At 35.8% G+C, this 27,585-nt stretch overlaps 1 protein-coding gene across 7 annotated transcripts in view; it reads left to right on the top strand.

The window, feature by feature from the left end:
* The window catches only part of SNCA (synuclein alpha), a 113,253-nt gene that overhangs the window by 2,091 nt on the left and 83,577 nt on the right, over positions 1–27,585 (top strand). For 5 of the 7 annotated variants that reach the window (XM_030819128.1, XM_003257539.4, XM_030819127.1 and 2 more), the window contains 3 exons: positions 531–676; positions 7,941–7,982; positions 13,678–13,820. In XM_030819128.1, coding sequence (XP_030674988.1) covers positions 556–676; positions 7,941–7,982; positions 13,678–13,820 — 306 coding nt within the window. In that variant the 5' untranslated portion in view covers positions 531–555. Of the gene's footprint in view, positions 1–13; positions 97–530; positions 677–7,940; positions 7,983–13,677; positions 13,821–27,585 lie in introns of those variants that run through there. The other 2 variants (XM_030819129.1, XR_004031737.1) reach the window with 2 other exon arrangements.

Genomic DNA, 27,585 nt, shown 5'->3' with positions numbered 1-27,585 from the left:
TCAGGGTAGATAGCTGAGGGCGGGGGTGGATGTTCGGATGGATTAGAATCACCACCCTTGGGCTCGCTGTTTGCCTGAGGTTGAACCACACCCAGAGTGAGTAGTTAGTTCTCTTGCCTACGCCTCTCCACCATCAACCTGTTAGCCTTCTTCTGGGATTCATGTTAAGGATGCCCCTGACCCTAAGCCTCCAGCTTCCATGCTTCTAACTCATACTGTTACCCTTTAGACCCCGGGAATTTAAAAAAGGGGTGAATCTTTTCATGCAACTCCACTTCTGAAATGCAGTAATAACAACTCAGGGGATTCATCCTAATCCATGGTTAGGTGGCTAGACTTTTACTAGCCAAGATGGATGGGAGATGCTAAATTTTTAATGCCAGAGCTAAAAATGTCTGCTTTGTCCAATGGTTAAATGAGTGTACACTTAAAAGAGTCTCACACTTTGGAGGGTTTCTCATGATTTTTCAGTGTTTTTTGTTTATTTTTCCCCAAAAGTTCTCATTCAAAGTGTATTTTATGTTCTCCAGTGTGGTGTAAAGGAATTCATTAGCCATGGATGTATTCATGAAAGGACTTTCAAAGGCCAAGGAGGGAGTTGTGGCTGCTGCTGAGAAAACCAAACAGGGTGTGGCAGAAGCAGCAGGAAAGACAAAAGAGGGTGTTCTCTATGTAGGTAGGTAAACCCCAAATGTCACTTTGGTGTTTGTTCATGACTGATGGGTTAGGATAATCAATACTCTAAATGCTGGTAGTTCTCTCTCTTGATTCATTTTTGCATCATTGCTTGTCAAAAAGGTGGACTGAGTCAGAGGTATGTGTAGGTAGGTGAATGTGAATGTGTGTATTTGAGCTAATAGTAAAAAATGCAGCTGTTTGCTTTTCCAGATTTTTAATTTTGCCCTAATATTTAGGACTTCTTAAAAATGAATGTTTCTCTGCATACATAATTCTATTTCAGAGAACAGTTTTAAAAACTCATAGTCTTTTAAAAAGTATCAAGAATATTCTTAAGAATCAAAATCATTGATGGGTCTGTGATTTCTTTTACCATCCTGAATAATGTTTGTCAATTTTAATCCATTCTGATTTTTAAAATATGACTTTGATATGCCCCTGTGATGTGTATAAAGAGACCTATTTGTGGCCCTAAAATGGAAAGAACAGATTAGTCTTTGGTAGAGTTACTTCTTGTGATCATTTGGTCTCTGTGAACACTGAGGGCAGATAAAAGTGCTTGAGGGCTGCTACTAATCTCTCAGAAACATTTATATAGTTCATCCATCAAATGACACACATACTAAAAGAATAAAGAAATTGATGCTTATTACCTCTTGTTCCTAAAGTTCCACCTTGGGGTATACATCCAAATTCTGACTCTCTTTTCTGGATCTTGAACTGTATTCAATTGAGTGTCATTTTACAAACCACTTTGAATTCCTTGGAAAAGAATAGACACACACGCTCTCATCCACAGGGATAGACACACACACTCAACATAGACACATTGCCCATTCTTCCTCTCTTCTTTCTCTGAGCTTTTTCACATTCTCTGGTGGCAACTATAGCAGTAAGACTCAAAGGGTGAACAGTCAGGTGGAGGATGAGCACATTGAGTTGCCTAGCTGAAACACGTGCTCCGTCTATGTCTGCAAAGTGAAAGAAAGCTACACTATCTCTTCAAGATAGATCAGTGGGGGAAATTTTATACTTGGGATGATTTATATGAATGCGTCTCGTCGAAGTTCACAACACATTTTTTTTTCAGTTTTTTATTTTCAGTTTTTAGAGTCAGGGTCTTGCTCTGTCACTCAGGCTGGACTGCAGTGATGTTATCATAGCTCACTGAAGCCTTGAATTCCTGGGCTCATGTCATGCCCCCACCTCAGCCTCCTGAGTAGCCAGGATTATAGGCATGTGCCATTGCCTCATTATTTAGACTTTTCTTATGTTGACTTAATCTTCCCACAAATCTTCAATTAAATTACTTTTTTTCTACCTTAAAACATATTTTCAGAAAGTCATTGAAATAGGGTGTTACAAGAGGAAAAAATTTATGAGTTAATATTAAATATTTTACGAAGTGTGAATTATACCTTTTTAGATGGAATTTGGAATACTGAATCAGTGACATGCAGTTTATCCATATCTTTGCTTTTGTCCTCAGATTTCCAAGTTCTGCAAGCACAAGTTTCTTTGACTTAGTTACCTTCAATGTCTCTCATGGCATTTAACACATAGCACATTCTATAAATTATTTATTGGTTACATTCTGAGTTCTACTTGAGAGTTGAACTTATACACAGAATTTAAGATAAAAAATGACCATGTGAAGACAAATAGTATAGTCCAGGCGTTGGCAAAATTTTTGGTAAGAAATCAGATAGCACATATTTTAAGCCATGAGATCTATGTCTTGGCCAGGTGCCGTTGCTCAGGTCTTTAATCCCAGCACTTTGAGAGCCCAAGCCTGGTGGATCACTTGAGCGCAGGGGTTTGAGACCAGCTTGGGCCACATGGTGAAACCCTGTGTCTACAAACAATGCAAAAATTAGCTGGGTATGGTAGCATGCACCTGTATTGCCAGCTACCCAGGAGGCTGAGGGAGGGGGATGGCTTGAGCCATACAGCTCGCTGCAGAGGTTGCAGTGAGCCAAGATCTAGCCACTGCACTCCAGCCTGGGTGGCAGAGTGAGACCCTGTCTTAAAAAAAAAAAAAAATCTATGTCTCAATTCTGCTGTTGAAGTGTGAAGGTAGTCATAAACAATAACTAGTGTGGCTGTGTTCCAATAAAACTTCATTTATCAAAACAGGTGGTGGGCTGGAATTGTCTTGTAGGTTGTAGCTTGCTGACTACTGATAGAGTGGAAAGAACATGCACTAATCACACAAACCAAAGTTTTAGTTGAGACTACATCACTTATTACCTTTAGGGTCTTGGGGAAGCATACTTAACATCTCTGAGCATCACTTCCCTGATTAGTAAAAAATATGATTTTGAAAACTGCAACTACCTTGCAGTTTTTGTGAGAATGTCATCATAAGACAGGACATATGAATAATTGAGCACACTTTTATATATAGGAACCATGGTTATTATTATCAAGTAAACTCTCCAACAGAATAATTACTTTGCCAACATGTTTTCTATTTATTCTTTTGTCCTTCATTACATAACTAGTTTGAAAGATTGGAGGTGACCAAAGACCATTTTATAATTTCACTTATGGCCGAAGATGTTTGGTAGAAGCCTCATAAGAAAAGTAATCTCATTCCTTTATAAGAATATACTTTTGACAACTACTTTTTAATTCATTGAAGAACTACCTTAATGATCAGTGTTATTTTTGTGGGTTTTGTTCCCTCCATTTTTGTTATCTGTGTACACAAATTTTCAATCAACATACTTCAATTTAATAGACAAAAATTTCTTCAAATAACTCAGAAATTAATTAGATCTAAATCCAAAAGCAGAAAGATTTAATTATCTTTATATAATGCTCAGTAATATAAATGCAATAAATGCAAGAAAATGATGATCTTTTGAGTCTCTTCCAATGCCACTCTGCTCAATAAGTGGCAGTGGCCATCAGTGAAATTGATAGCAAATTCCAAGTCAAAATGTGCTTCAACTCACTAAGCTGACAAAGTCAACATAACATGCACAGCAGGGATAGCTGAGTTCTCAAAACTCTCAGGTATTACTTCTGACTTTCTTCTCCACTCTGTGCTCTTTTGAGGTTGGGAAGACAAGATAGGGTGGGTGTGGGACACCTCCGCTCAGGGAAGCCATCAGCTCTGGTGTCCCTACAGCATTTATACCTTGCTAGTCACATAACCACTTGGCACCTATTTTGTAGCTGTATGTTATCAATTACAGATTAATCATAAATTAAAGGCTAACCATCAATTACAGATTATTAGTAAATAATTATGACTTCAAAGAACAGCCGATTGGTTTGATACATGGTAACCGTATGAGGACTCTCATTTACCTCTTTTTTTTAAAGTTATATACATATCTCTTTGTTTGGGGTTACACTACAAAAATATAAAATATGTTGCATAAGATATTTATAAAAATTAATTAATTATAAGTTCTAATGGTTTGGTTTAGTGATATTCTATTTTTTTTTTTTTTTTCTGAGATAGGGTCTCAGTTTGTCACTTCACTCCAGGCTGAAGTGCAGTGGCATGATCTAGGCTCACTGCAACCTCCGACTCCTGGATTCAAGTGATTCTCCTGACTCAGCCTCCTGAGTAGCTGAAATTACAGGCACGCACCACCACGCCTGGCTAATTTTTGTATTTTTAGTAGAGACGGGGTTTCACTATGTTAGCCAGGATGGTCTCGAACTCCTGATCTCATCATCCTCCCACCTCGGCCTCCCAAAGTGCTGGGATTACAGGCGTGAGCCATTGCACCTGGCCTAGTGGCATTCTTTTTTAAAAATAAATTTAATTGTGTATATTTAAGGTATACAACATGATATTATGGGATACATTAGACACTAAAAAATTACTATATTGAAGCAAATTAATATATTCATAATCTCCCATAGTTACCTTTTTTGTTGTTTTTGTGGCAAGAGCAGCTAAAATCCACTTATTTATCATGAATCTCAAATATAGTACAATTTTATCACCTATAGTCCTCATACATTAGATCTGTACACTTGTTCATCCTATGCATCTGCTACTTGCTTGGATCCTCTGGCCTATATGTCCCTATTTTCTACCTATTTTCCACCCCTATTAACCCTGTTTTTTTACTTCGTCTGTGTATATTTGAATTTTGTTTCAAGCTTCCACATATATGTGAGATAATGTAATATTTTTCTTTCTGTGTTTGGCTTATTTCACTTAGCATAATGTTGTCTGGGTTCATCTATGTTGTAAATGGCAGGATCTTGTTTTCTTAGGGCTGACTGATATTCCACTGTATCTATGTACCACAGTCTTTTTATCTACCTATCTATCGGTAAACACTTTAGTTGTGGCTATTATGTTTTTCTTTTTTTCTTTTTTGGAGACAGGGTCTTGCTGTCACCCAGGCTGCAATGGAGTGGTGTTATCATAGCTCACTGTAACCTCAAACTTCTGGGCTCAAGAGATCCTCCTGCCTTGGCTTCCCAAGTAGCTGGGACTACAGGCATACATTACCATGCCTGGCTAATTTTTAATATTTTTTGTAGATATAGCATCTCACTCTGTCACCCAGACTGGTCTAAAACTCCTAATTCAAATTTAAAATGCAGTATGACGATTCTGTAAAATATAAAAAACATGTCCACTCCCTATAGGAAGTTATACAATGAGAAGAAGAAAAACACTATTTACATTACTGTTGAAAAGTTTTTTACAAAGAAATAAAACACTTTAATTTTTAATGTTTTAAATTCTGGTTTGCTAAATAAATAAATATTAGTTTTAGTGTTTTTAAAATACCTTATATATTTATAAGTGATCTTCCTGCCTCAGCCTCCCAAAGCACTGGGATTCCAAGCAAGAGCCACTGTGTTGGGCCCTTGGGAACAGATATGCTGAAATCTTTTCTTGTGGATCTACACCCAGAAGAGGGATTGCTGGGTCATATGCTACTCTACTTTTAATTTTTCTTTTATTTTTAGTGAACATATAATTGTATATAATTGTGGGATCCAGAATTATATTTCTATACCTGTATACAATGTGTGATAATCAAATCAGGGTAATTAACATATCAATTACCTGAAACATTTATCATTCCTTTGTGGTGGGAACATTAAAAAATAAAAATTCTCTCTTCTAGATTTTTGAACATATGCAATAAACTATTGTTAAGTATATCTCCCTACAGTACTACAGAATGCTAGAACATATTCCTCATATTTGGCTCCAATTTCATATTCCTTAACCAACCTCTCCATATCCTCCCCTCCCTCTTACCCTTGTCAGCCTCTAATAATCATAATTCTACTCTCTACTTCTATCTCATTGTCTTTGATTCAGAATATGTTTCATAATATAACCAAAGGTCAAATTCTTAGGTACTGCTAAGGCAAAGACAACGTGGGGTGCAGGGGGTGAGGATGAGAGATAGAGATTGAAACATATTCTCTTAAATATCAGCTGTTCTCACTCTGCATAGTCCCAGCACACACAAATTCCAGTTACCATGGTTAGTTAAATAACACCAGCCCCTAACAACACAATTCAAATTTCTGTTACCACAGTATGCTGAAAGTCATTGCATAAAGTGCAAACTTTGCTGCTAACTCTTCAGCCTTCAAATCATTACATAAATAACAGAAACCCATTATAATCAGTGACAAAACCACAGCACTTCTTTCAAAGCTTTTTGGAGATTGGTTGCTTCACATCTGTTATGCAGTTCATACAGACAGCAATGCCCGTACTTGCGTGGCCACATTGTCTCCCAGTGGTGAGCCCATGTGATGTTTCACAAAAATGCACAATCAAAAGAGAAAACTGGCCAGTAAAGATGAAACAGTAGCAAACAAAGGAAGTGAAACATGCTAGAAGTAAAATTTGAATCAAACATAAGTTGATTTATACAAGAAGTAGCCACCCTGAGGATGTTGTCACTGCTGCAATTCAGGAGACTCTATGCAGTCAGAGGAACATATTGAGGTGAAGGTATCCGTATAATGGGGAAAGAGGTTGTGATAAAGAGTGAAGGTGTCCCAGAGGAAGCGATGCTGAAAAATACACCTTATGTTAAATACACTGTCAGTATATCATGACATTAAAGTTCAAATGGTAACATTTTGTAAACTGGTCCAAACTTAAAAAGGAGTATGATAATTCTGTAAAACATAAAAATCATGCCTATTCCATAAATTATACAGTGTGAATTACACTGAAAAATCCAACATTAGAGAGGATATGAATAAAATTTTTCACAAGCATAATTTTAATAATACACAAAATAATTATTTGTATTCAAGTTTAGTAATGGTCAAGGTTTGGAAGAAATTCTGATCCTGTGTAGAGACCCTAGTTTGAATGTGCTTATAGCCTATTATTACATGTGTAATGTTACATAAATTACTTAACTCGGATTTTTAATTTCATCAGATATTTAAAATGGGCATAATATAACTATATTAAATGGATGTTATGAAGATTAAATAAGATGATATGTAAAATGGTTTTTTTTTGTTTTTTGTTTTTTGTTTTTTTGAGACACAGTCTTGCTCTGTCACCCAGGCTGGAGTGCAGTGGCACAATCTTGGCTCACTGCAAGCTCTGCCTCCCGGGTTCACACCATTCTCCTGCCTCAGCCTCCCGAGTAGCTGGGACTACAGGCGCCCGCCACCACGCCCGGCTAATTTTTTATAGTTTTAGTAGAGACGGGGTTTCACCATATTAGCCAGGATGGTCTCAATCTGCTGACCTCATGATCCACCCGCCTCGGCCTCCCAAAGTGCTGGGATTACAGGCGTGAGCCACCACACCCGGTCTAAAATGTTTTTTACATAATGGGTGTTCAGCACATGTTAAAGCCTTCTCTCCATCCTTCTTCACTTTTGTTTCATGGGTTGACTAATCTGAATCTAGTGCCGCACTTTTAAAGCTTCTACAGCTCTGAATTCAAAATTATCTTCTCACTGGGCCCCAGTGTTATCTCATTCTTTTTTCTCCTCTGTAAGTTGATATGTGATGTGGGAACAAAGGGGATAAAGTCATTATTTTGTGCTAAAATCGTAATTTGAGAGGACCTCCTGTTAGCTGGGCTTTCTTCTATTTATTGTGGTGGTTACTGGAGTTCCTTCTTCCAGTTTTAGGATATATATATATTTTTTTTTCTTTCCCTGAAGATACAATAATATATAGACTTCTGAGGATTGAGATTTTTAAATTAGTTGTATTGAAAACTAGCTAATGAGCAGTTTAAGGCTAGCTTGAGACTTATGTCCTGAATTTGTTTTTGTAGGCTCCAAAACCAAGGAGGGAGTGGTGCATGGTGTGGCAACAGGTAAGCTCCATTGTGCTTATATCCAAAGATGATATTTAAAGTATCTAGTGATTAGTGTGGCCCAGTATTCAACATTCCAAATGAAATTGTAAAACAATCACTGAGCATATCAGTCTTATTGAAACTGAATTCTTTATATTTTTAAATAGGTAAATATTGATTATAAATAAAAAATATACTTGCCAAGAATAATGATGGTTTGAATTGATAAGCTACGTTTAATTTATAGTAAGTGGACATTTAAATATTCTGACCAAAAATGTATTGACAAACTGCGGACAAAAATAAAATGTGAATATTGCCATAATTTTAAAAAAAGAGTAAAATTTTTGTTGATTACAGTAAAATATTTTGACTTTAAATTATGTTGATTATAATATTCCTTTGATAATTCAGAGTGCATTTCAGGAAACACCCTTGGACAGTCAGTAAATTGTTTATTGTATTTATATTTGTCTTGTTATGGTATAGCTATTTGTACAAATATTATTGTACAATTATTACATTTCTGATTATATTATTCATTTGGCCTAAATTTACCAAGAAGTTGAATAAGTCAATTAGGTTTACAATCAAGAAATATCAAAAGTGATGAAAATGATGATAATCATCATCAGATGTTGAGGAAGATGAGGATGAGAGTGCCAGAAATAGAAAAATCAAAGGAGAACCAAAATTTAACAAATTAAAAGCCCGCAGACTTGCTGTAATTACGTTTTCTGTTGTAAGTACTCCACGTTTCCTGGCAGATGTGGTGAAGCAAAAGATATAATCAGAAATATAATTTATATGATCAGAAAGCATTAAACACAATAGTGCCTGTAAAAATAAAATGTTCCTATCACTGACTTCTAAAATGGAAACGAGGACAATGATATGGGAATCTTAATACAGTGTTGTGGATAGGACTAAAAACACAGGAGTCAGATCTTCTTGGTTCAACTTCCTGCTTACTCCTTACCAGCTGTGCGTTTTTTGCAAGATTCTTCACCTCTATGTGATTTAGCTTCCTCATCTATAAAATAATTCAGTGAATTAATGTACACAAAACATCTGGAAAACAAAAGCAAACAATATGTATTTTATAAGTGTTACTTATAGTTTTATGGTGAACTTTCTTCTGCAACATTTTTACAACTAGTGGAGAAAAATATTTCTTTAAATGAATACTTTTGATTTAAAAATGAGAGTGTAAAAATAAAACAGACTCCTTTGAAACTAGCTCTCTTAGAAGTTAATTGTGCACCTTTAATGGGCTCTGTTGCAATCCAACAGGGAATTAGGTAAGTAAGTGGACTATGTTGCCTTCTAGGGACCTCCTATAAATATGATATTATGAAGCGTGATTATAATAAGAACTAGATAACAGACAGGTGGAGACTCCACTATCTGAAGAGGGTCAGCCTAGATGAATGGTGTTCCATTTAGTAGTTGAGGAAGAACCCATGATGTTTAGAAAGCAGACAAGCATGTGGCAAGTTTTGGAGTCAGTGGTAAAAATTAAAGAACCCAATTATTACTGTCACCTAATGATCTAATGGAGACTGTGGAGATGGGCTGAATTTTTTTAGTCTTCTCCAGAATGGCAAAATGTAAACACATATCTGTGTGTGTGTGTGTATGTGTGTGTGTGTGTGAGAGAGAGAGAGAGAGAGACTGAAGTTTGTACAATTAGACATTTTATAAAATGTTTTCTGAAGGACAGTGGCCCACAATCTTAAGTTTCTAACATTGTACAATGTTGGGAGACTTTGCATACTTTATTTTCTCTTTAGTATATTAAGGAATCTGAGATGTCCCACAGTAAAGAAATTTGCATTGCATAGTTAAAATCAGGGTTATTCAAACTTTTTGATTATTGAAACTTTTCTTCATTAGTTACTAGGGTTGAATGAAACTAGTGTTTCACAGAAAACTATGGGAAATGTTGCCAGGCAGTAAGGACACGGTGATTTCAGCATGGGCAATATTTACAGCAATTGCACCCATGAACCACCCTGGCAGTAGTGAAATAAGCAAAAATGCTGTCATAACTAGTATGGCTATGAGAAACACATTGGGATAAATCAGCTGCTATCATAATCATTCCTCCCCCACATCAGATAAATGAATTAACTTTTTGAATAGAGTTATTTAATATAAAGTGCTTAAGTCTAATTATAAGAAGAAATAAGATAATTACACTTCAATGGTTAAAGAGAGGGAGAATAATTTGCATATTATGCCTGATGTAAAATGTTTATTATGGGTACATATTAAGTGCTAACTAATTGTTAATTGTTCTTGTTACAAGTTTTAATGCAGGGAAACAAGAAACTATTACATAGTACCTAATATTATCTTCTAATATTAAAGAAACAATTTCCCCTAAATTCATCCCATTAGCTTTTTTTTTTTTCGGTGGGGCGGGGGAGAAATATAGACTTCAGTAAACTTGGGCTGGGAACTTTCTACCTACAAAGTTCAAGGAAAATAAATTATCCTAATTAGATAATATCAATGAAAAATCCACCAACTTAAATCCTGGCTGTTTGATCTCAGGAAATTATTTCAGTTATCAACTTAATGCATCATATTATAGAAATATATGAAAATGGGTTTAATTAAACTTACTGAATGATATGTTTTTTAAGGTACTTTAAAAGTAAACTATGATATAAAGTTACTTATTTTTCATGCAAGTATAGTATAAAGAAATTTCTAACACTGGAGATTTTCTGAAGGTTTTGATTCTTATAAATTTATTACATCATAATGAACAAAACTAATTTTCAACATATTGTGATTTAAATTTCCTTAGTAAATTGTTTTAAATTTATTTTCTTTAAATCCATCACTTGTATAGCAATTCAAAACTAGATATTAATTTTATAATTTTGTTTAATGTCAAAGATTAGATTTGGCTATATCTATTCTAAAAGTTGATATCACATTTCCTTTTTGGAATTTTATTTTTAAAGTAGCTAAAGTCAAATATAAACCTATTATTTATATTAATGCAGACATTAGAGATAGACACTAAATTTTAGTATATTCTAAATTATTTATTATTTACTGTGAAATAATATAAAGAAAAATAAAGCAGAATCCCTGACTTCAAAGAACTCAATTGCTGAAAAACAGATACCATTTATTAGACCCAAAATGTACTAATATGAGTGTGTCTCTTTTCCTTTTGTTTTGTCACCCGTCATTTGTAATGTCAGTGAGTAGAGAAATGGTGTGAAAGGCCCTCAAGGGGAAAAATAGAGGTTAAAGTTCAGCAGAGACCCTACTAGAGAAATCAGTTCTACGGAAATGTTTTTAAATGTGTCGATTATTGCTACACGTACACTCAGTCATTTTGTAATGTAACCACTTTATTTATGATTATAATAATAAAACAATGAAATTATAATAATGTGCACAATACTTTTTACTGTGCAGTGTATTGCATTAAAACTAGATTAAAATTTATACATCTATGAAAGGTTATCTAGATATTATAAAATTTATGGCTGGATCTGTAAAAAATTCAAAACCTATTTTTAATCTTGCTTTGAGATTTTATAACAAGAAAACGTTCGTTTCAAGCAAAATTTTCAATTCACATCCTTGAAAAGAAAAAAAATGACAACTTGAAACACATAATTGACTATTTTTAAAGGATCAACATTTCAGAAATGTTTTAAAACATAAGATTTTCAGTACAGCTTTTCACTGGCATTTAAATCGAACTTTGAATTGTAAATAGCTCTTACTCTTAAGGAGACATCAGCCATATCCTTAGAAGTGGCACGGAGTTGGTAGGTAGTTGTAGAAAATTCTAGCCTAAAAGACAAATAGGGAGCAACACTACTGTGGACCCTTTCTGGTCTTGGGCTGTGTGGCTATGTCAGGCTTCCCCACATTGCCTGAACTAAGGAGAAAGCCTCTTGTCCTTACAGACCCCCTTAGCTTCTACGACTTACATCGTCTATTTGAAAACGAATTGCTTTGTCCACACCATTTAAATACTGGCTTCAGGCCGGGCGCGGTGGCTCACGCCTGTTATCCCAGCACTTTGGGAGGCGGAGGCTGGCGGATCACGAGGTCAGGAGATGGAGAGCATCCTGGCTAACAGGGTGAAACCCTGTCTCTACTAAAAATACAAAAAAATTAGCCAGGCGTGGCGGCGTGCGCCTGTAGTCCCAGCTGCTGGGGAGGCTGAGGCAGGAGAATGGTGTGAACCCGGGAGTGGGAGCTTGCAGTGAGCCGAGATCGTGCCACTGCACTCCAGCCTGGGTGACAGAGCAAGACTCGGTCTCAAAATAAATAAATAAATAAATAAATGAATATTGGCTTCTTCAACTGGTGAGATGAAACCTATACAATAATCATGTGAATAGCACTGAACAGCTGACATGGTGTAACTCCTCTCAGACTGAGGCTTATCTGGGTAGTACAAAGCATGTCAAGAAAATGTGCCTTCATTTCCTTAGATGAGTGTCCCCATCCTCCACTGTCCTCCACTGTTCTCCTCTCTGCTTCTATGATATCAACTTTTTTTTTTTCTTTAAATTCCACATGAGTGAGATCATGTGGTTGTTTGCCTGTTTCTGGCTTATTTAACTGAACAAGAAAATTTTTGACATGAAATTAAACTTCTGCTTATAAACTCAATTCAAACTATTTACACTGTCTTCTCAAAAATGTTAACTTATTTTAATAAATCTACTGAATGACCGTATCTCATTTTGTTTTATGAAAAGAAATTGTAAGGGTGCTCAATAGCCTCTTCATTTTCATACGGTCTAGCTCCTTTGCTCCTATTAAAATTACTGCAAATTTAGCTTTTTAAGAACCCTTTGTTTCACTACCTGAAGTTCTATAAAAAGATCCAAGTTCCTTCACAACCCTCTTATGCTGTTATTCATACATATGTGATAATACCACACCTGAACACATAGATAATAAGTAGGGGCTGGGTGCGGTGGATCATGCCTATAATCCCAGCACTTTGGGAGGCCAAGGTGGGTGGATCACCTGAGGTTAGGAGTTCAAGACCACCCTGGCCAACATGATGAAACCCTGTTTCTACTAAAAATACAAAAAAAAATAATAATTAGCCAGGCGTGGTTGTGGGCACCTGTAATCCCAGCTACTTGGGAGACTAAGGCAGGAGAATAGCTTGAACTCAGGAGGCGGAGGTTGCTGTGAGCTGAGATTGTGCCATTGCATTCCAGCCTGGGCAACAAGAATGAAACTCCATCCAAATAAATAAATAAATAGAAGTGTGTATTGTGTTGCTTAGAAGGTGTGGTGGAAATTAACTTGCTGAGTGAGATCAAAGGATTGGCACTGAATTGAAATAAAGAAATATTCATGCTGAGTCTGGTTCAAGTATAACTGCACCTGTAAGAATTGCTTTCTGTAAACTTTCGTTAGTATAAACCAAATCCAAATCACTCATGGCTTTACATTCCTGATTGTTAAACTTGAAGCACTTTTTAATACTGCATGACTTTAGCAAAAATATCTTAGCCAAGATTCAATGTTTGGTTGAACCACACTCACTTGGACATCTTGGTGGCTTTTGTTTCTTCTGACCCCTCTGTTATCTATGGCATGTGTAGATACACGTGTATGGAATTCGATGGCTAGTGGAAGTGGAATGATTTTAAGTCACTGTTATTCTATCACCCTTTAATCTGTTGTTGCTCTTTATTTGTACCAGTGGCTGAGAAGACCAAAGAGCAAGTGACAAATGTTGGAGGAGCTGTGGTGACAGGTGTGACAGCAGTAGCCCAGAAGACAGTGGAGGGAGCAGGGAGCATTGCAGCAGCCACTGGCTTTGTCAAAAAGGACCAGTTGGGCAAGGTATGGCTGTGTATATTTTGTGTTACATTTATAAGCTGGTGAGATTATGGTTCATTTTCATGTGTGGCCTGGAGGCAGGAGCAAGATACTTACTGTGGGGAACGGCTAGCTGACCCTCCCCTTGTGAAAAAGTGCTACCTTTATATTGGTCTTGCTTGTTTCAGGCATTAACCCAGATAAATGCCATGCAAATTTTACAATTATCATGATTGTTTCAATTTCTGGAAGAAAGTTAATGAAACAAAAAATTTAGTAAAATGCCAAAGGAACAGTGACATTTCAGAAAGAATGAGGGCTTTCATGTTAGCTATAAGTCCTGGAATTTCTGTTCCTTGGAGTAACAAATCCCTTTGTGCCTAATTTCCTAATTTCCAAAGTAAAGTTCTTTTACTTGATTTCTTTATAGTGACATAATCTCTTATTAAATGGCATATCTGCATATTACATAACAGTTCATTGCCAAATACATATTTGTGGGAACTGAGAGACTTAAAATACATACCAACCAGAGATCATAGTTTTGAGGTAGATTTTAAAATTCTGAGAAGAATTTTGACTGAATTTTTTTGACAAACATGGGACACGAATAAGATTATACCAAAGATACTATAACTTTCATTTTAAATATGGAACTAATACAGTATGAGGTGTCAACAATGATAAAATTTTACAAATGTCACCACTTCAACAGCAAAATAATTTTTGCTTTTTCCCTGCCACAATGGCCTCCTTGCTATTTCTTGAATAAATCAAGCATACCCTTGCCCTGACACGTTCTTGGGGAGGCCCACCCTAATCTATATAAAATTGGAGCCATTCTTCTCACCTCTGGTATTCCCAGTCTCCCTACTTTTTTTCTTTCTTTCTCTTTCTTTCTTTCTTTCTTTCTTTCTTTCTTTCTTTCTTTCTTTTTCTCTTTCCTTCCTTTTTCTTTCTTTCATTCTTCCTTCTTTCTTTCTTTTTCTTTCTTTCTTTTCCCTTCCTTCCTTCCTTTCTCCCTTCCTTCCTCCCTCTCTCTCCCTTCCTTCCTTCCTTTCTTTCTTTTTCTTTTCCTTCCTTCCTTCCTTCCTTCCTTCCTTCCTTCCTTCCTTCTTTCCTTTTCTTTCTTTTTCCTTTCTTTGCCAAAGTGTTATTCACCTTTAAATATAATACATAATGTGCTTACTTCAATGTATGTTTTTTTTATTTTATTTCTCCCTTCTAGAATGTAGGCACCATGAGAGTGAAATATATTTATTTTGTTCACTGATATTTCACAAGTGTCTGGGAGAGTTTCCAACTTACAGTAGACAATTAACAAACATTTATTAAATTAAGGAGGGAAGGAAGTGAGTGAGTAAGCAGAACACCTTCTATTTCTGGGTCTTTTATAATCATATGCTTAGTAAAAGAACAGCTATCCAAAAGTTACAATCAAAATGATTTTGGATGAATATCTTGACAATTGTGAGAAAGAAGTTTTATGTGCTGGCAAACTATTCTGGGTTGTTTCCACTTCATGTAATCCTAAGTAGCAGCCTTACCTTGATAGCCCATTAAAACTCTGATGATAAAAAGGCAGAACAAAAATATCTGTGATATATTTAGATTTACTACATGTAGTTACATGTCTAGTGTCGGTGCAATGGATGCTAATTATGGCAAATCCTTACTGGGCTTCTAGTGAAGTTCTTCAGCTAATGCTTGAATGCATGGTTGGTCATATTGGTACCCCTTTGTACAAAATATGCTTTTCAAATAATCTTATTAGGGATAATAATTATATTAATTCCTGGTTTCCATCTAAAATTTTAATTCTATTTATAGCTTTGTAGGATTTCACAAGTTAAGAGGGACCTCAGATTAAATTAGTACACAGGCAATTAACCAGTTTTGTGTCTCAGACCCTTTTCACAGGCTCATAGAAGCTATGGACCCTCTTAGCTTCAGAAAAATGGGCACTCACATACACACACCAAAGGGCTTAATGGGAAGTCCATCGACAGACCCTCTGTTCAGATCAATCTTCTGATTGTAGAGATGAGGAAACTGAAATCTACAGAGGAAGTGGGTAGTCCAAGATCATTTGGAATAGACTGGACACCAATAGTACTTTTCCAGCCACTGTATCACTTCCCCAAGCACTTCCTCAAAACTTACCTTCCTTTGGGTCTTTATACATTCAGTTATGGACAACTAGATTTAACTAGAGAATTTTATTGCTGCAGAATATTAAGCAACAGGGAAACATGTACCATCTTTTATTCACCTGCATTTAAGGCATACAATATAAATTGCAAATGGAGCATGGAAGTGCTTAATCTTTTACAAAACTGAGTTTGCTTTCCACCCATCTAAAAATATTGTGATTTATTTTAATATTTAAAGCAGAAATCTAAGTGATGTGACAAAATTAATCATTTGGAGATATTTCCCTTATACGTAGTACAGTTTCTTACTGATTTCTAATATGAAAATGAGGCCATAGAACCTAGAAATTGCAGCATAGTTGTGGAAATAAACATTGGACTGAGAGTGAAAATGGCTAGTCTTCCTCTCTGCTCATACACACCTGACTGGATAACCTTTTGCAGATCTCCTAAAAGTCTTTCTCATATAACAAGGAAGCTCTACTAGAAAATTGTTGAAGTCTAATTTAGCAATAAAGTTCTGAGTTTCTATAGTAATTCAAAGAATACTCTAATAAATGTCTGCAATTGTGGTCACATCTATGGGATGCTAAAAAATCTGCATGGTTTCAATGAAAGTATTTAATTTGTTCATTATGAACTTTGAAATAATTTATTTCATATTTTAAACTCTGATAAAATGACCCTGGCAAATAGAAATAAGCAAACTCTTTTTGCTTGAAATGCTTATTAATGACCGCATTGAGACACTCATTCATCATTCAAGAAAGAATGTTTGCTCACACTGTGCCAGAAACTTGGAGGAAGAGGGATGTGACAAGTAGGGGTAGCGGATGTCTAGCTTGTAGAAGCGGATTAATGGCTGTGCTTTAAGATCAGGAACACTGAAAGGGAGTAGTGGCACCGGTTTTCACCTTTCATGCCCTTTGAGGGTATTTGGTCCATCATCATCTAGTTGATGAGAGGGGGAAAATTTCCTCTCCCTTCACAAATATGTGGAAATTAAATGACGTAATTCTGAACAACCAATAAATCAAGAGTAAATCAAAGAAGATACCTGTTTTGTTAATTTCATCATATGAATGTAGCTGCCCTTAGTAATAATTTCTAAGTATAAGACTAGTTAAAGGACAAATGAGTTAACTTGAATTATAAGATTTTGTTTTACAGAACAATATTAACTCTTGTGTTTAGTACATTAGAATAATAGATCTTTTGATCTATATTTTTACTCAGGTGCACATAAGAAGTTATCAGTCATACAATTCTTTTCTTGAAGTTCATACCTTTTATTGGCAGAGTAGAAACAGGTTAAAAATGCACTGGCAGAAATTTTAAGTGCAAAGCAACAGTGATGTTATATAGAGAAAATTTATATTTCCTACTTCTATTGAGGAAGAAAGATCTGCTTGTTCTAAGAATATTGTACAAAGAAAGTGACTTGAATCAGCGTTATTCTGTAATGCTACTATGCATGCAGTGTGGAGTAGCCACTAGAACACTTGGTCTATCCCAGCTCCTCAACAGTGTCTTGCATGTGGCTGGTGCTCAAATAAATCCTGGCTGAACTAATGAGCACCTCTTTCATGCCATATGGAATGCTCTAAAAGAATTGGATCCTGAAGTTTTTATATTTTTGTAATTTTCTGGAGTTTTAGAGAGCAAAAGTCCTGAATAAACTGTGAAGCCACTGCCTGACAAATAATACAGCAGTCAGTTTCATTATCATATCCCATTTAGACACTGACTTATCTACATGATGATTAATAGTTTTCATGCAAGAAATAAGCTTGAAATATCTGTTGCCTCGGATACTTAAAACATCCAGTTTCAGCGATGTTATTTATTGTTGTTCAAAATCAGAATGAAGTTCCTAAGCAATGCCATTTTGGAAAATTAGATCAATAGATTATGAACAGTTTTTTTTTTTAAATCTTCATTTCAAGTGGATTAACACGTGTATATTCTGTAATAATCCTGACTTAATTCATAAAAGGATAGCTAGCCAGTTGTGTGCTAGATGAATAAAACAAAAGCAGGATTTAAAATGTCAGGTTTGACACCATGAACTATAATATCTAAGCATCCTTTTACTCATTTCCTTTGACTTACTATGGCTGTCATGTTGGGCTTCATGCAAATTTATTTTTAAACACTTGAGTGTTATGGACCCTCTGATTAAATGATTAATCAGATGATGTATGTTGCCATCAGCTGAATCATTTAATGTTGATTTCACAAACAAGCACAGGTCACAGGCAACATTTCAGATTTCTTTGAAGGAGCACACACAGGTCACAGGCATAATCTTAAAATAATTTTATAACAAGGTAGTAATAAGAGATGTCAGGACTGGAGAAATATTTTAATTTATAGTAAACTTTCACCTTAAGTGTCTAATAATTGTTAATATAATACATTGCCTCAAATAATTAGAAGTTTGGTCCTTGTCCTTGTGCTTGACTTCAGAAGATAACCAGACGACTATTAGGTGTATTTAGACCTAAGTTAAAAGCTTTGAGGCACAATGAATTGCCTGATTTGTATAAGTGTTTCGAGTGGCACATACTATTACTGGCATTATAATCTTAGATTAAAGCATACTGTGATTATTAAAGAAAAATTTAAGATTGATGTATACACATGTAACAAACCTGCACGTTGTGCACATGTACCCTAAAACTTAAAGTATAATAATAATAAAATTTTTAAAAAAGATTGATTTATTTCTAAAGATATGTAACAGTGACATTTTGCAATGTGGTATGTAAAAGTTGGTATTTTTTACTCAAATGAGAACCCACTAATGGTACATAAACTGTCCCCACTTAGAAACACAAATATTATGGCCTTTCTTTGTATCTGACAAAAGTTCACTGGGTTCAAGATGGATGGATAGTAAATTCTAATGACCCATAATCCTGTAAGGTTCTAGGTGGGAAAGTACTCTGTAATTATGTATAAAATTATAAGGAAAATAGGCTTACTGCTATGTTTTCATTAAAAATCATTAACTGAGTACTTAATATGTGCCAGACACTCAGCTGGGCACCATGAGAAATACAAAACAGTAACACATGGATGGCTCCTGCCTTCAAGAAATGGGCAGTTCAGGCAGGGAGACTGACATATTTACCCTTGGAAAAAAGGAGTAGCTGTGGTCTCTGAGAACAATATGGTTTGTAACAAGTATATATCCATCATGGAAAAAAGAGATTTACCTTAGAAATGAGAGAGGCCGATACTCTCAATAAATATCATACATTAAATTGTGTTTTTGTCAGTAGACTGAAATTACCTCACACACACACAGATAGTAGCCATGACATTTTAGCTGTTTAGATATAGAGACAAATACTTCCACCCAAATCTTAGGATCAGTGGTTAATAGTCTGTAAGCATTACAACCCCACAACGTATACGTGACTATACATTCAATTTTAATATTCAGAAAACTGATTGTGATTATAGTTTTGTTTGTCAAAGAAATGTATTATACGATGAGTGGGATAGAACTGCATCATGGTACACCAACAAATAGGTTTAAGTCATATTCGTGCACTTCCCTTGTTCTTTCATAAATGTTTAACATAGCTTAAAATTCTGTGGACTGCAACGTGAGAGCAATTACCACACTTTTATGAACCCATTTTTACTGTGCATGTGCTAACGTCTATTGTTAGTATTCCTTCACTTGCAAAGATGCCATGATAATTTTGCTGGTTTCATTAATGAGATACTATTAAACGTAGGATGACTTCAAACTTAGGTGTATTTAAAAATTATTTTTAATTGTATACATTTAAGTTGTACAGCATGATGTTTTGAGATACTTATCTTTATATATATATATAATATACACACATATATAAAAGTGATTCCTACATCGAAGCAAATTAACATACCCATCATCATATGGTTACCTTTCTTTTTTTACTATCAGTACCTAAAATCCACTTTCTTGAAAAATTACCAGTATGCACTACAATATTATTAACAATAATCTTCATGTTGTACATTAGATCTTTAGACTTACTCATCTTACATGACTTAGGTTTGTTTTTACCTCTATTACCATCTGAGCCATATTTCCACTTTGTAATTTGATAATAAACTTGGAAAAATAGCATTTACATGTTTAGGTGACAGGCATAAATAGGATAGATGAGTTTATATATTATTCCATATATCTTGTCTCCAACTACAATGATAAACAACCTGTTTGTCCCTAAAAAGTAAGAAATAATTTGACTTTTCTGCCCCTTCAAGCATAGGCTGTTAGTTTTTAAGTTTTAGGGAGACATTGATGATGCTATTTGCTTTATCAAGAGGAAATTGTCGAAAGAGGTCTTATGGTTCTCAAACTATTCAAAGTATTTAAAAATTAGGACAAAATATGTTTACGTGATATTCAAGGGTACAGAAATAAGGTAAATTAGATGCCAATTGTGTTTTTCATGCAAATATATAATTATGCTTATGAGAGTTAGATGATACATCTCATCAATTTAATTGTTCTTCTACAAGGAGAAAATGAACAATTTGTCAACTCGTATATGAAGTAATTTTTATAAGAAATTTTATTAAAACTTTTAACAACATTTGGATTTTTAAGTTGCAATTTAAATAGCCCCCTCTACCAGGTGATTCTGGAATCACTAAGCAGTTACTTGTGAGAATTCCAAAGTAGAATTTAATTCTTATTAATGCCATAGTGAATACTAATGCAAAGAATACTGAGCCAGAAACTTTGCTTGTTGAATAAATAGATTATTTATTGAACAAGTAAGTGAAAAAATGGAAAGAAAGAACAGATATATATTTTATCTTCCTGCTTAGATGTGGGACTCTCCTACATTTCTCTGGTGTTCACAACAACAATATGATAAATCTAATTGGAATTCAGTTCACAAGAATGAATTCAGTTACATTATGGATTGTGATGAATAATGTACACTTTTAATTTAATGAAATCAAATAGATTTTAACTATCTATGCTTACAATGGGGTGACATAAGTCTGACAATCCTTAATATCGAGTCATCCCAATTCACATGTATACACACTTTTTTTCTATTTGGCTATTGGGAATCCTCACAAAAAATAAAAATTGCCCTTTCAGTGTACATTACAGTATTTCATGCCACGCAGATTTTCTGAGGTTGTACATACAGCTTTGCCTTGAGGCTCCAATTTTTGCCCAGTGGATTGAGTATGTATTACTTGAGGGAAATCAGAAGAGGCATGTGCTTCCTACTTATGTCACGTAGCTTTGGGATTAATGTAATTGTCCTACAAAGCATAGATAGATAGAAATACTTCATCCTTAATTTCTAATATTATGACATATCTAAAGTAGGCACCTTTAAAAGATAATCTCCACTAAATACTAATGACTGCTTATAGTGGCAATTCATCTTTCATGGTTGTCCTTCTACAAAGGTATACTAACATTTAAGAGTTTGAAACAAAGGCAATTCACAAGCGTTCTACTAGAGATGGTCTATATCTGCTGTTTGATCCTGCATAATGGCCAGCTTGCCCTCCTGTGCATGACAGCTCCTGGTTTAACTGCACCATTTTGTTTGGCCATATACAGGGAAAACATGGCTTGATGTGGAGGGCATGGGATTGAATTCAGGGAACAGAGAGTTGGTCTTGTCTCTCTCACTCTACCAGATGATGTCATCTCCCCTCTCTGAGCATGAGTTTTCTTATCTGTGAAATAAAAATGTTGAATTAAATGAGTTCAAAATGCTTTCAGTCTGTGTTTAATAGCTTGAATCTTAAGACAATGTATTCAATTATGCATTGCCAGACTCCTGGCAACTTATTTAACCTTTCTAAACCATAGCTACTCATCTGTAACTGGCCAGCCAACTGCCCAGGGTTGGAGTGTGAATGAAATAAGATAATGCAGACAAAAGATTTTTAAAAATTGTAGTGCATTATACAGTTATAATATTTTGCTAAGAACTTTTATTTTTTCTAAGAAGTGTGTTGATGTATGATCATAGAAAATCTTTTCCATATTCCTTTGTAGTTTGATGATATTAAGTAAGTAAATTATATAACACAAAGAGGGAAAAGCATAACTGAACACGCCATTTTATTTAGCTAAATAAAATGTAATCACTATTAGTTTTCCTCTGATTTCCCCAAAGTCATGTGATTCCATTGAGTATTATGCACATGGTATAATTAGAATGGGTTCTCTGCTCAAATAATTTTGGGAAACATTGAAATTAACAAAGTTTAAAAGTATCTCTGTTAAGCTGAAGCAAATCTCAGAGTCCTTAATATTGTATGTAAGAGGAATAGTTACCATCTTTCCTAATGCCTCTTTGACGCCAAACCCGTGGAGAATAGTTCTAGGTGTTCAATAGAACACAGATTTGGGATGCCACAGGTTAATTGGAACTGTCCCCTGCAATCGTTCTCTCTTTTTCTTAATAATGGCTGATTTCAGGTCCTAGATGAAAGACATTTAGAGAGATTATCAGGACTCAGCATCCCATATCAGAATCCATTCTTTTATAGTCATTTTCTGTTACATTTCTTGGGACAACACCAAAGAAATGACCATCTTCATTCATATAGGCTTTGTACCAAATGCTGACAAAGATCCTTGGTGACCTAGATAGGGGCAGGTCTAAGTAGATTGCAGCTGTAAAATTGGCTTATGAATGATCTCAGCTCTTTCTACTCACACCCAAAGGCAGGACAGTCCATTAAGGGGAAGGAGGGCTGAGAGTTTTTCCTTAGGCCAATTTCCTATGCCAGAACTTTTTAGAATGGAAGCATTTCCAGAGGAGAAACAACCCCAAGCACAGTTCAAAGCCCCCTCCTCCCAAGTTCATTTGAAAGTGGGATGGTTTATCTGCAAAGGGGGAAAGGATGAGGGATAGGGACGGGAATATCCTTACCCTTCAGAGAGTCTGGTTTCATCCTGCACTTTTACTGCACAGCCACGAATGCCTTGGGGTGAATCTACAATATGATACATCGTATGGTCTAAACGTGCCTGGCTGATCCTCTCTAATACTTCAGGGGTCTAAAAGGGATAACATGCTCTCCTGTCACTCACTGACTCTGTCCGCCATATTTCACCCAGCCAGCCACTGCCTTCACTTCCGTCCGAGGCCTAATTTGAGCCTATGGGAAACCAAAGAACCCCTACCATAACTGCCTCAACTCTTGGGAACCAGGGTGTATGGGGGTGACGGGAAGTGAGCATACGTTCTCCGACTTGGTATGTCAGCCCCCACGTCTGTATGAGTGTTTGCTCACACTCTGACTGCAGGCCTTGCTCCTGAGGCCGCATCCTACCAGGGAGTAAGACCCAAGTCCTTCCTGCTTTCAGACAACACCAAGCCTCACGAGTCCCCACTCGCCTCCACAGAGGAAGGACCAGAGACAAACTCTGATGTTCCACTAATACTTCCCTTCTTATTACCTTCCTTGAAAATCCCTTCTCCCTCTTCTTTTTATACTTCGCTAATGAAAGATAATGAAAGGGTCTGGCACTTGGAATTTAGAATTGATACATGATTTTTAACCCGCAGACGTTTTCCACAATAACCTTTGCATCTTCTGCTAAGATGTGGGCTAGGAAGGGACCAACCAGTTCCCAGGGTCACAGTGCCTCAGCTGATGTTTCGTATTTTCAGCAACTTTATGTTAGAGATGTCCATCAATCAGCAACAATATGATTAGAGAATAAACTAATAAAAGTCATTTTTGAGGACATGTTGGAAGTCTATTAAAAGCATTGAAATTATGCGTGCCCTGACCAAACAGTTTCATGTCTAAGAATTTAAATATGATCATAAGTTTAAATATGAAGACATTTATCACAGAATTGATTATAAAACAAAATTGAAAAAAAAAAAGTGTTAGAAGTTTGACCATAGGGGCCTCATTAAATGCATTATGGTTGATCCATACAGTGGTTTGCTGAACAGCCATTAAAATGTTGTAGAATAATTATTAATGGTGTGGAAGGATGCTATTGTTGCAGTATGTGAAAAGAACAAATTACAAAGCAGTTTGTACAGCATAATATTTTTATTTTTAAAAAACCTGTATGTGGCTTATGTGTGTATAAAGACGCGGAATAAATGCACAAGGTACTCAGTTTTTCTTAGTGAAGCCCATTTTGCATTCTGGGCTGGGTAATTCTTTGCTGTGGAGAACTCTCATTCATTGTAGGATGTTTACAAGCCCTGGGCCTTACCTCTTTAATGCCAGTAGGCCCCCCCAGCATGGCAACAAGCACAAAATGGTCTCTCATATTGTCCTTGAGGAAATTTTGCAACTGAGTAACTATTACTGGGTCTTAGATTACAGTCTGGATTATTGTGTTCCTTTCTTATTTTTATTTTCTCCAATTCCCTTTAATAAGCATGTACTGGATTCATAAAAAAGCATCATAAATGGTAATTACAATATTCTGCACTGGTTAAAACTTATGTAAATAAGCATTCTGCTGCTTTAGCCACAATTGTAATTTATGCTCCTTCTCCTTCTTAAGTTCACAGTTCCCGCGTACATTCATTCAACTGATTCAAAAGTCATTTTAGCTTGATAGACTCTTAAAAGTTAGAGTTATCATTTCTGCTATTTATTCTTTCAATTATCCATTTGTCCACCCATCCATCTGATCCATTTTGTTGATGCGTGCTGTGTATAAAATACTACACCGGCCTGGTGTGGTGGCTCACACCTGTAATCCCAGGACTTTGGGAGGCCAAGGTGTGTGGATCATCTGAGGTCAGGCATTTGAGACCAGCCCGGCCAACATGGAAAAATCCTGTCTCTACTAAAAATACAAAAATTAGCCAGGCATGGTGGCAGACACCTGTAATCCCAGCTACTCAGGAGGCTGAACCAGGAGAATCTCTCGAACCTGGGAGGCGGAGGTTGCAGTGAGCTGAGATCATGCCAATACACTCCAGCCTGGGTGACAGAGTGAGACTCCGTCTCAAAAAAAAAAAAAAAAAAGAAACTATGCCAAGTATCATCAAGACCTATTTGTTGTGCTCTAGGCATTGACATCTAGCTGTCAACCATGAATATGTGTAGGAGTCTATCTATTAATATTATGGACCCTGCTTGAAGACTTCTTCCCCAATCTTTTTCTCTTCCCATTAAGTTTGAAGTAAGGTTTTCTGAGTCAAGTATCATAGTACGTACAGTCTCATTATTTTTCAAAAATCTCTGGTTATAGTACATTTCTTTCCTTTATCCCCTTTGTTCTCAACTATCAAACCATTTTAGATAACCAGTACTGATATCCAATATTAGTAAATAGCAAAACAGAGAATTATTAACAAAAAAATTTGTAGGAGTAATTGGTTAATGGTATGCAGTATTATTACAGAGTAAATCAGAAAATTATTAACAAAAATTTTAGACGAATAATGGATTTTCTTGCCCAAGTCAGTTGAGTGATTTAGTTGTTGTTTCATTTTTAGCAAGTACAGCTGATCATTTGAGGCTTTACTCATTGTTTGATTTTGCAAATTCTTACTATTATAAGTCTTTTGGGCTCTGAGAAAGCTGTTGTCTTAATCTGTTTGTGCTGTTATAACAAAATACATGAGACTGGGTAATTTACAAACAACAGAAATTTATTTCTCATAGCTCTGGAGGCTGGGAACTCCAAGATCAAGGCATTCGTCATCAGGTTCAGTGTCTGCCGAGGGCCGGTTCTCTACTCCCAAGATGGTGTCTTGTCACTGTATCCTCCAGAGGACCAAATGCTGTGTTCTCACATGGTGGAGAGATAGAAAGGGCAAACTCACTCCCTCAAGGCCTTTTATAATGTTACCAATTCCACTTATCAGGGCTCTGCCCCCATGACTTTATTACCTCTGCAAGGCCCCACCACTTAATACTATCACGTTGGTGATTACGATTTATCACATGAATTTTGAACATAGTAGTTGCCATCCTTTCATTTCCATGTATCCTTAAAACTTTGCCTTTCTCATTTTAAGGTACTTTATCCACAGTATGCCAATTTTTCAATACTTTTGTTAACCTGTCTGACAATATATAGGAAACTGTAGAAGTGCAGTTTTTGATACGCTCTTTAGCTGCCAGTTTACTTCTACTGTTATTAGAGAGCCCCATCTACAGTGCATGGGTTTATTTTGTGTATGAACAAAGACTTTATATATAGTTTGGGTCATTTTTATTCATTAGTGCTTCCCTTATAATCTCTGAATATCATCTTATTAGTACTTACTGCTATTCTTAGTAGTAACTAGCATGCCTGATCATCCCAAATGTCTAGGTTCACATTTTAAAATAAGTTGTATCTTTGGGCTTAACAGTTTATTGAAAGGTAACAAGGATTGAGTCACAATTGTATGTTTTTGGAAGTAGAATTCAACTGTAAATAGAAATTGGTTGTTTAGATCCCACTATATATGAAAAAATGAAGGCTTTAGGAGAAAATCTCCCCAAAGAACCCATTTTTCTTGTGATAAATATCCTGAAACGATTTGAGAAAAAAAATGTATATTTGTTACAGCTAACAAATATTTGTGTTTTTTATTCTTCATGGAGAGAATGAAATTTCCTCTCTCCTTTACACATTTCTTTTTCTTATTAGAAACTAATTGATGCCCTTATAAAAATTAACTGCAGAGCACTAACATGTGTATATATAACCATTATGTAGGGTGTAGGGTATGTTCAGGGTATTGTGTGTGTGTGTGTGTGTGTGTGTGTGTGTGTGTGTAGCTGTGTGTGTATGTAGTGAAGTATATGGTAGTGTTTTTTCAGAAATCTGCTTGGTCTTCCCAGAGTTCATTCATCCTATAAATGCATCTACATTGATCTGTATCTTTGGAATCCATGAAATGTTTCTTGGCAGTACTTCCTTTAATATAGTGTGCTGGATATCTGGAAATTTCTAGCCAGATTAGTTACAGAAAATTAGCCAGTGGTTTTGCACTCTCTATAGAATCAAGGCCCAAGGCCTACTCTTGTTACTCAGGGCCTTGTTTTATCTGGCCTCTTTCTTTTCAGTCATTTATCTCTCAAATACTCAACAAAACTCTTCATTCTAGGTAGACAAGTATCTTCAAAATACTTCCCAATTATCTAATAACTGTCTTACCACTAAGAAGGCTTTTATGTCTCCTGTCTGAATTTTATCCATGCAAAAAAGTCCAGCCCAAGCCTCCAGAACTCCAAAAAGTTATCTCTAACTGCTGAAACACAGTCATTTCACTATGTGAAATTTCGCTTTGATCTTGTAGCATTTGCAGATATACCGTACATATCCTTGATCCTTTTCCTTTCATACCTTTTATATCTAACCCTTAAGCTAATAATTTTACCTACACTGTAATTCAAAATGTATCCCCAGTCTTACCATGTCTCCCTTCTCTACTGTTACCACCGTAGGCCAGGCCTTCATCATTTCTCACCTGGACTCCTTCCCTAACCTCTGAACTGATCTGCCTGCTTCCACTTAGACACCCAACCTAGTCCATTCTTGAGCAGTCGGAATAATTCTTTTAAGAGAGAAACCAGATCACATCCCCCCTGCTCCCAACCATCCAGTGACCTCTTATCATACATAGAATGAAATGCAAATCTTTACCGTGTTTTAAAGGCCC

This window comes from Nomascus leucogenys, chromosome 9 (assembly GCF_006542625.1).
Source record: "Nomascus leucogenys isolate Asia chromosome 9, Asia_NLE_v1, whole genome shotgun sequence".
In the NCBI taxonomy this organism is placed as follows: domain Eukaryota; kingdom Metazoa; phylum Chordata; class Mammalia; order Primates; family Hylobatidae; genus Nomascus; species Nomascus leucogenys.
The sequence above is the reverse complement of the archived record's forward strand: the minus strand, read 5'-3'. Positions and strand labels throughout refer to the sequence as shown.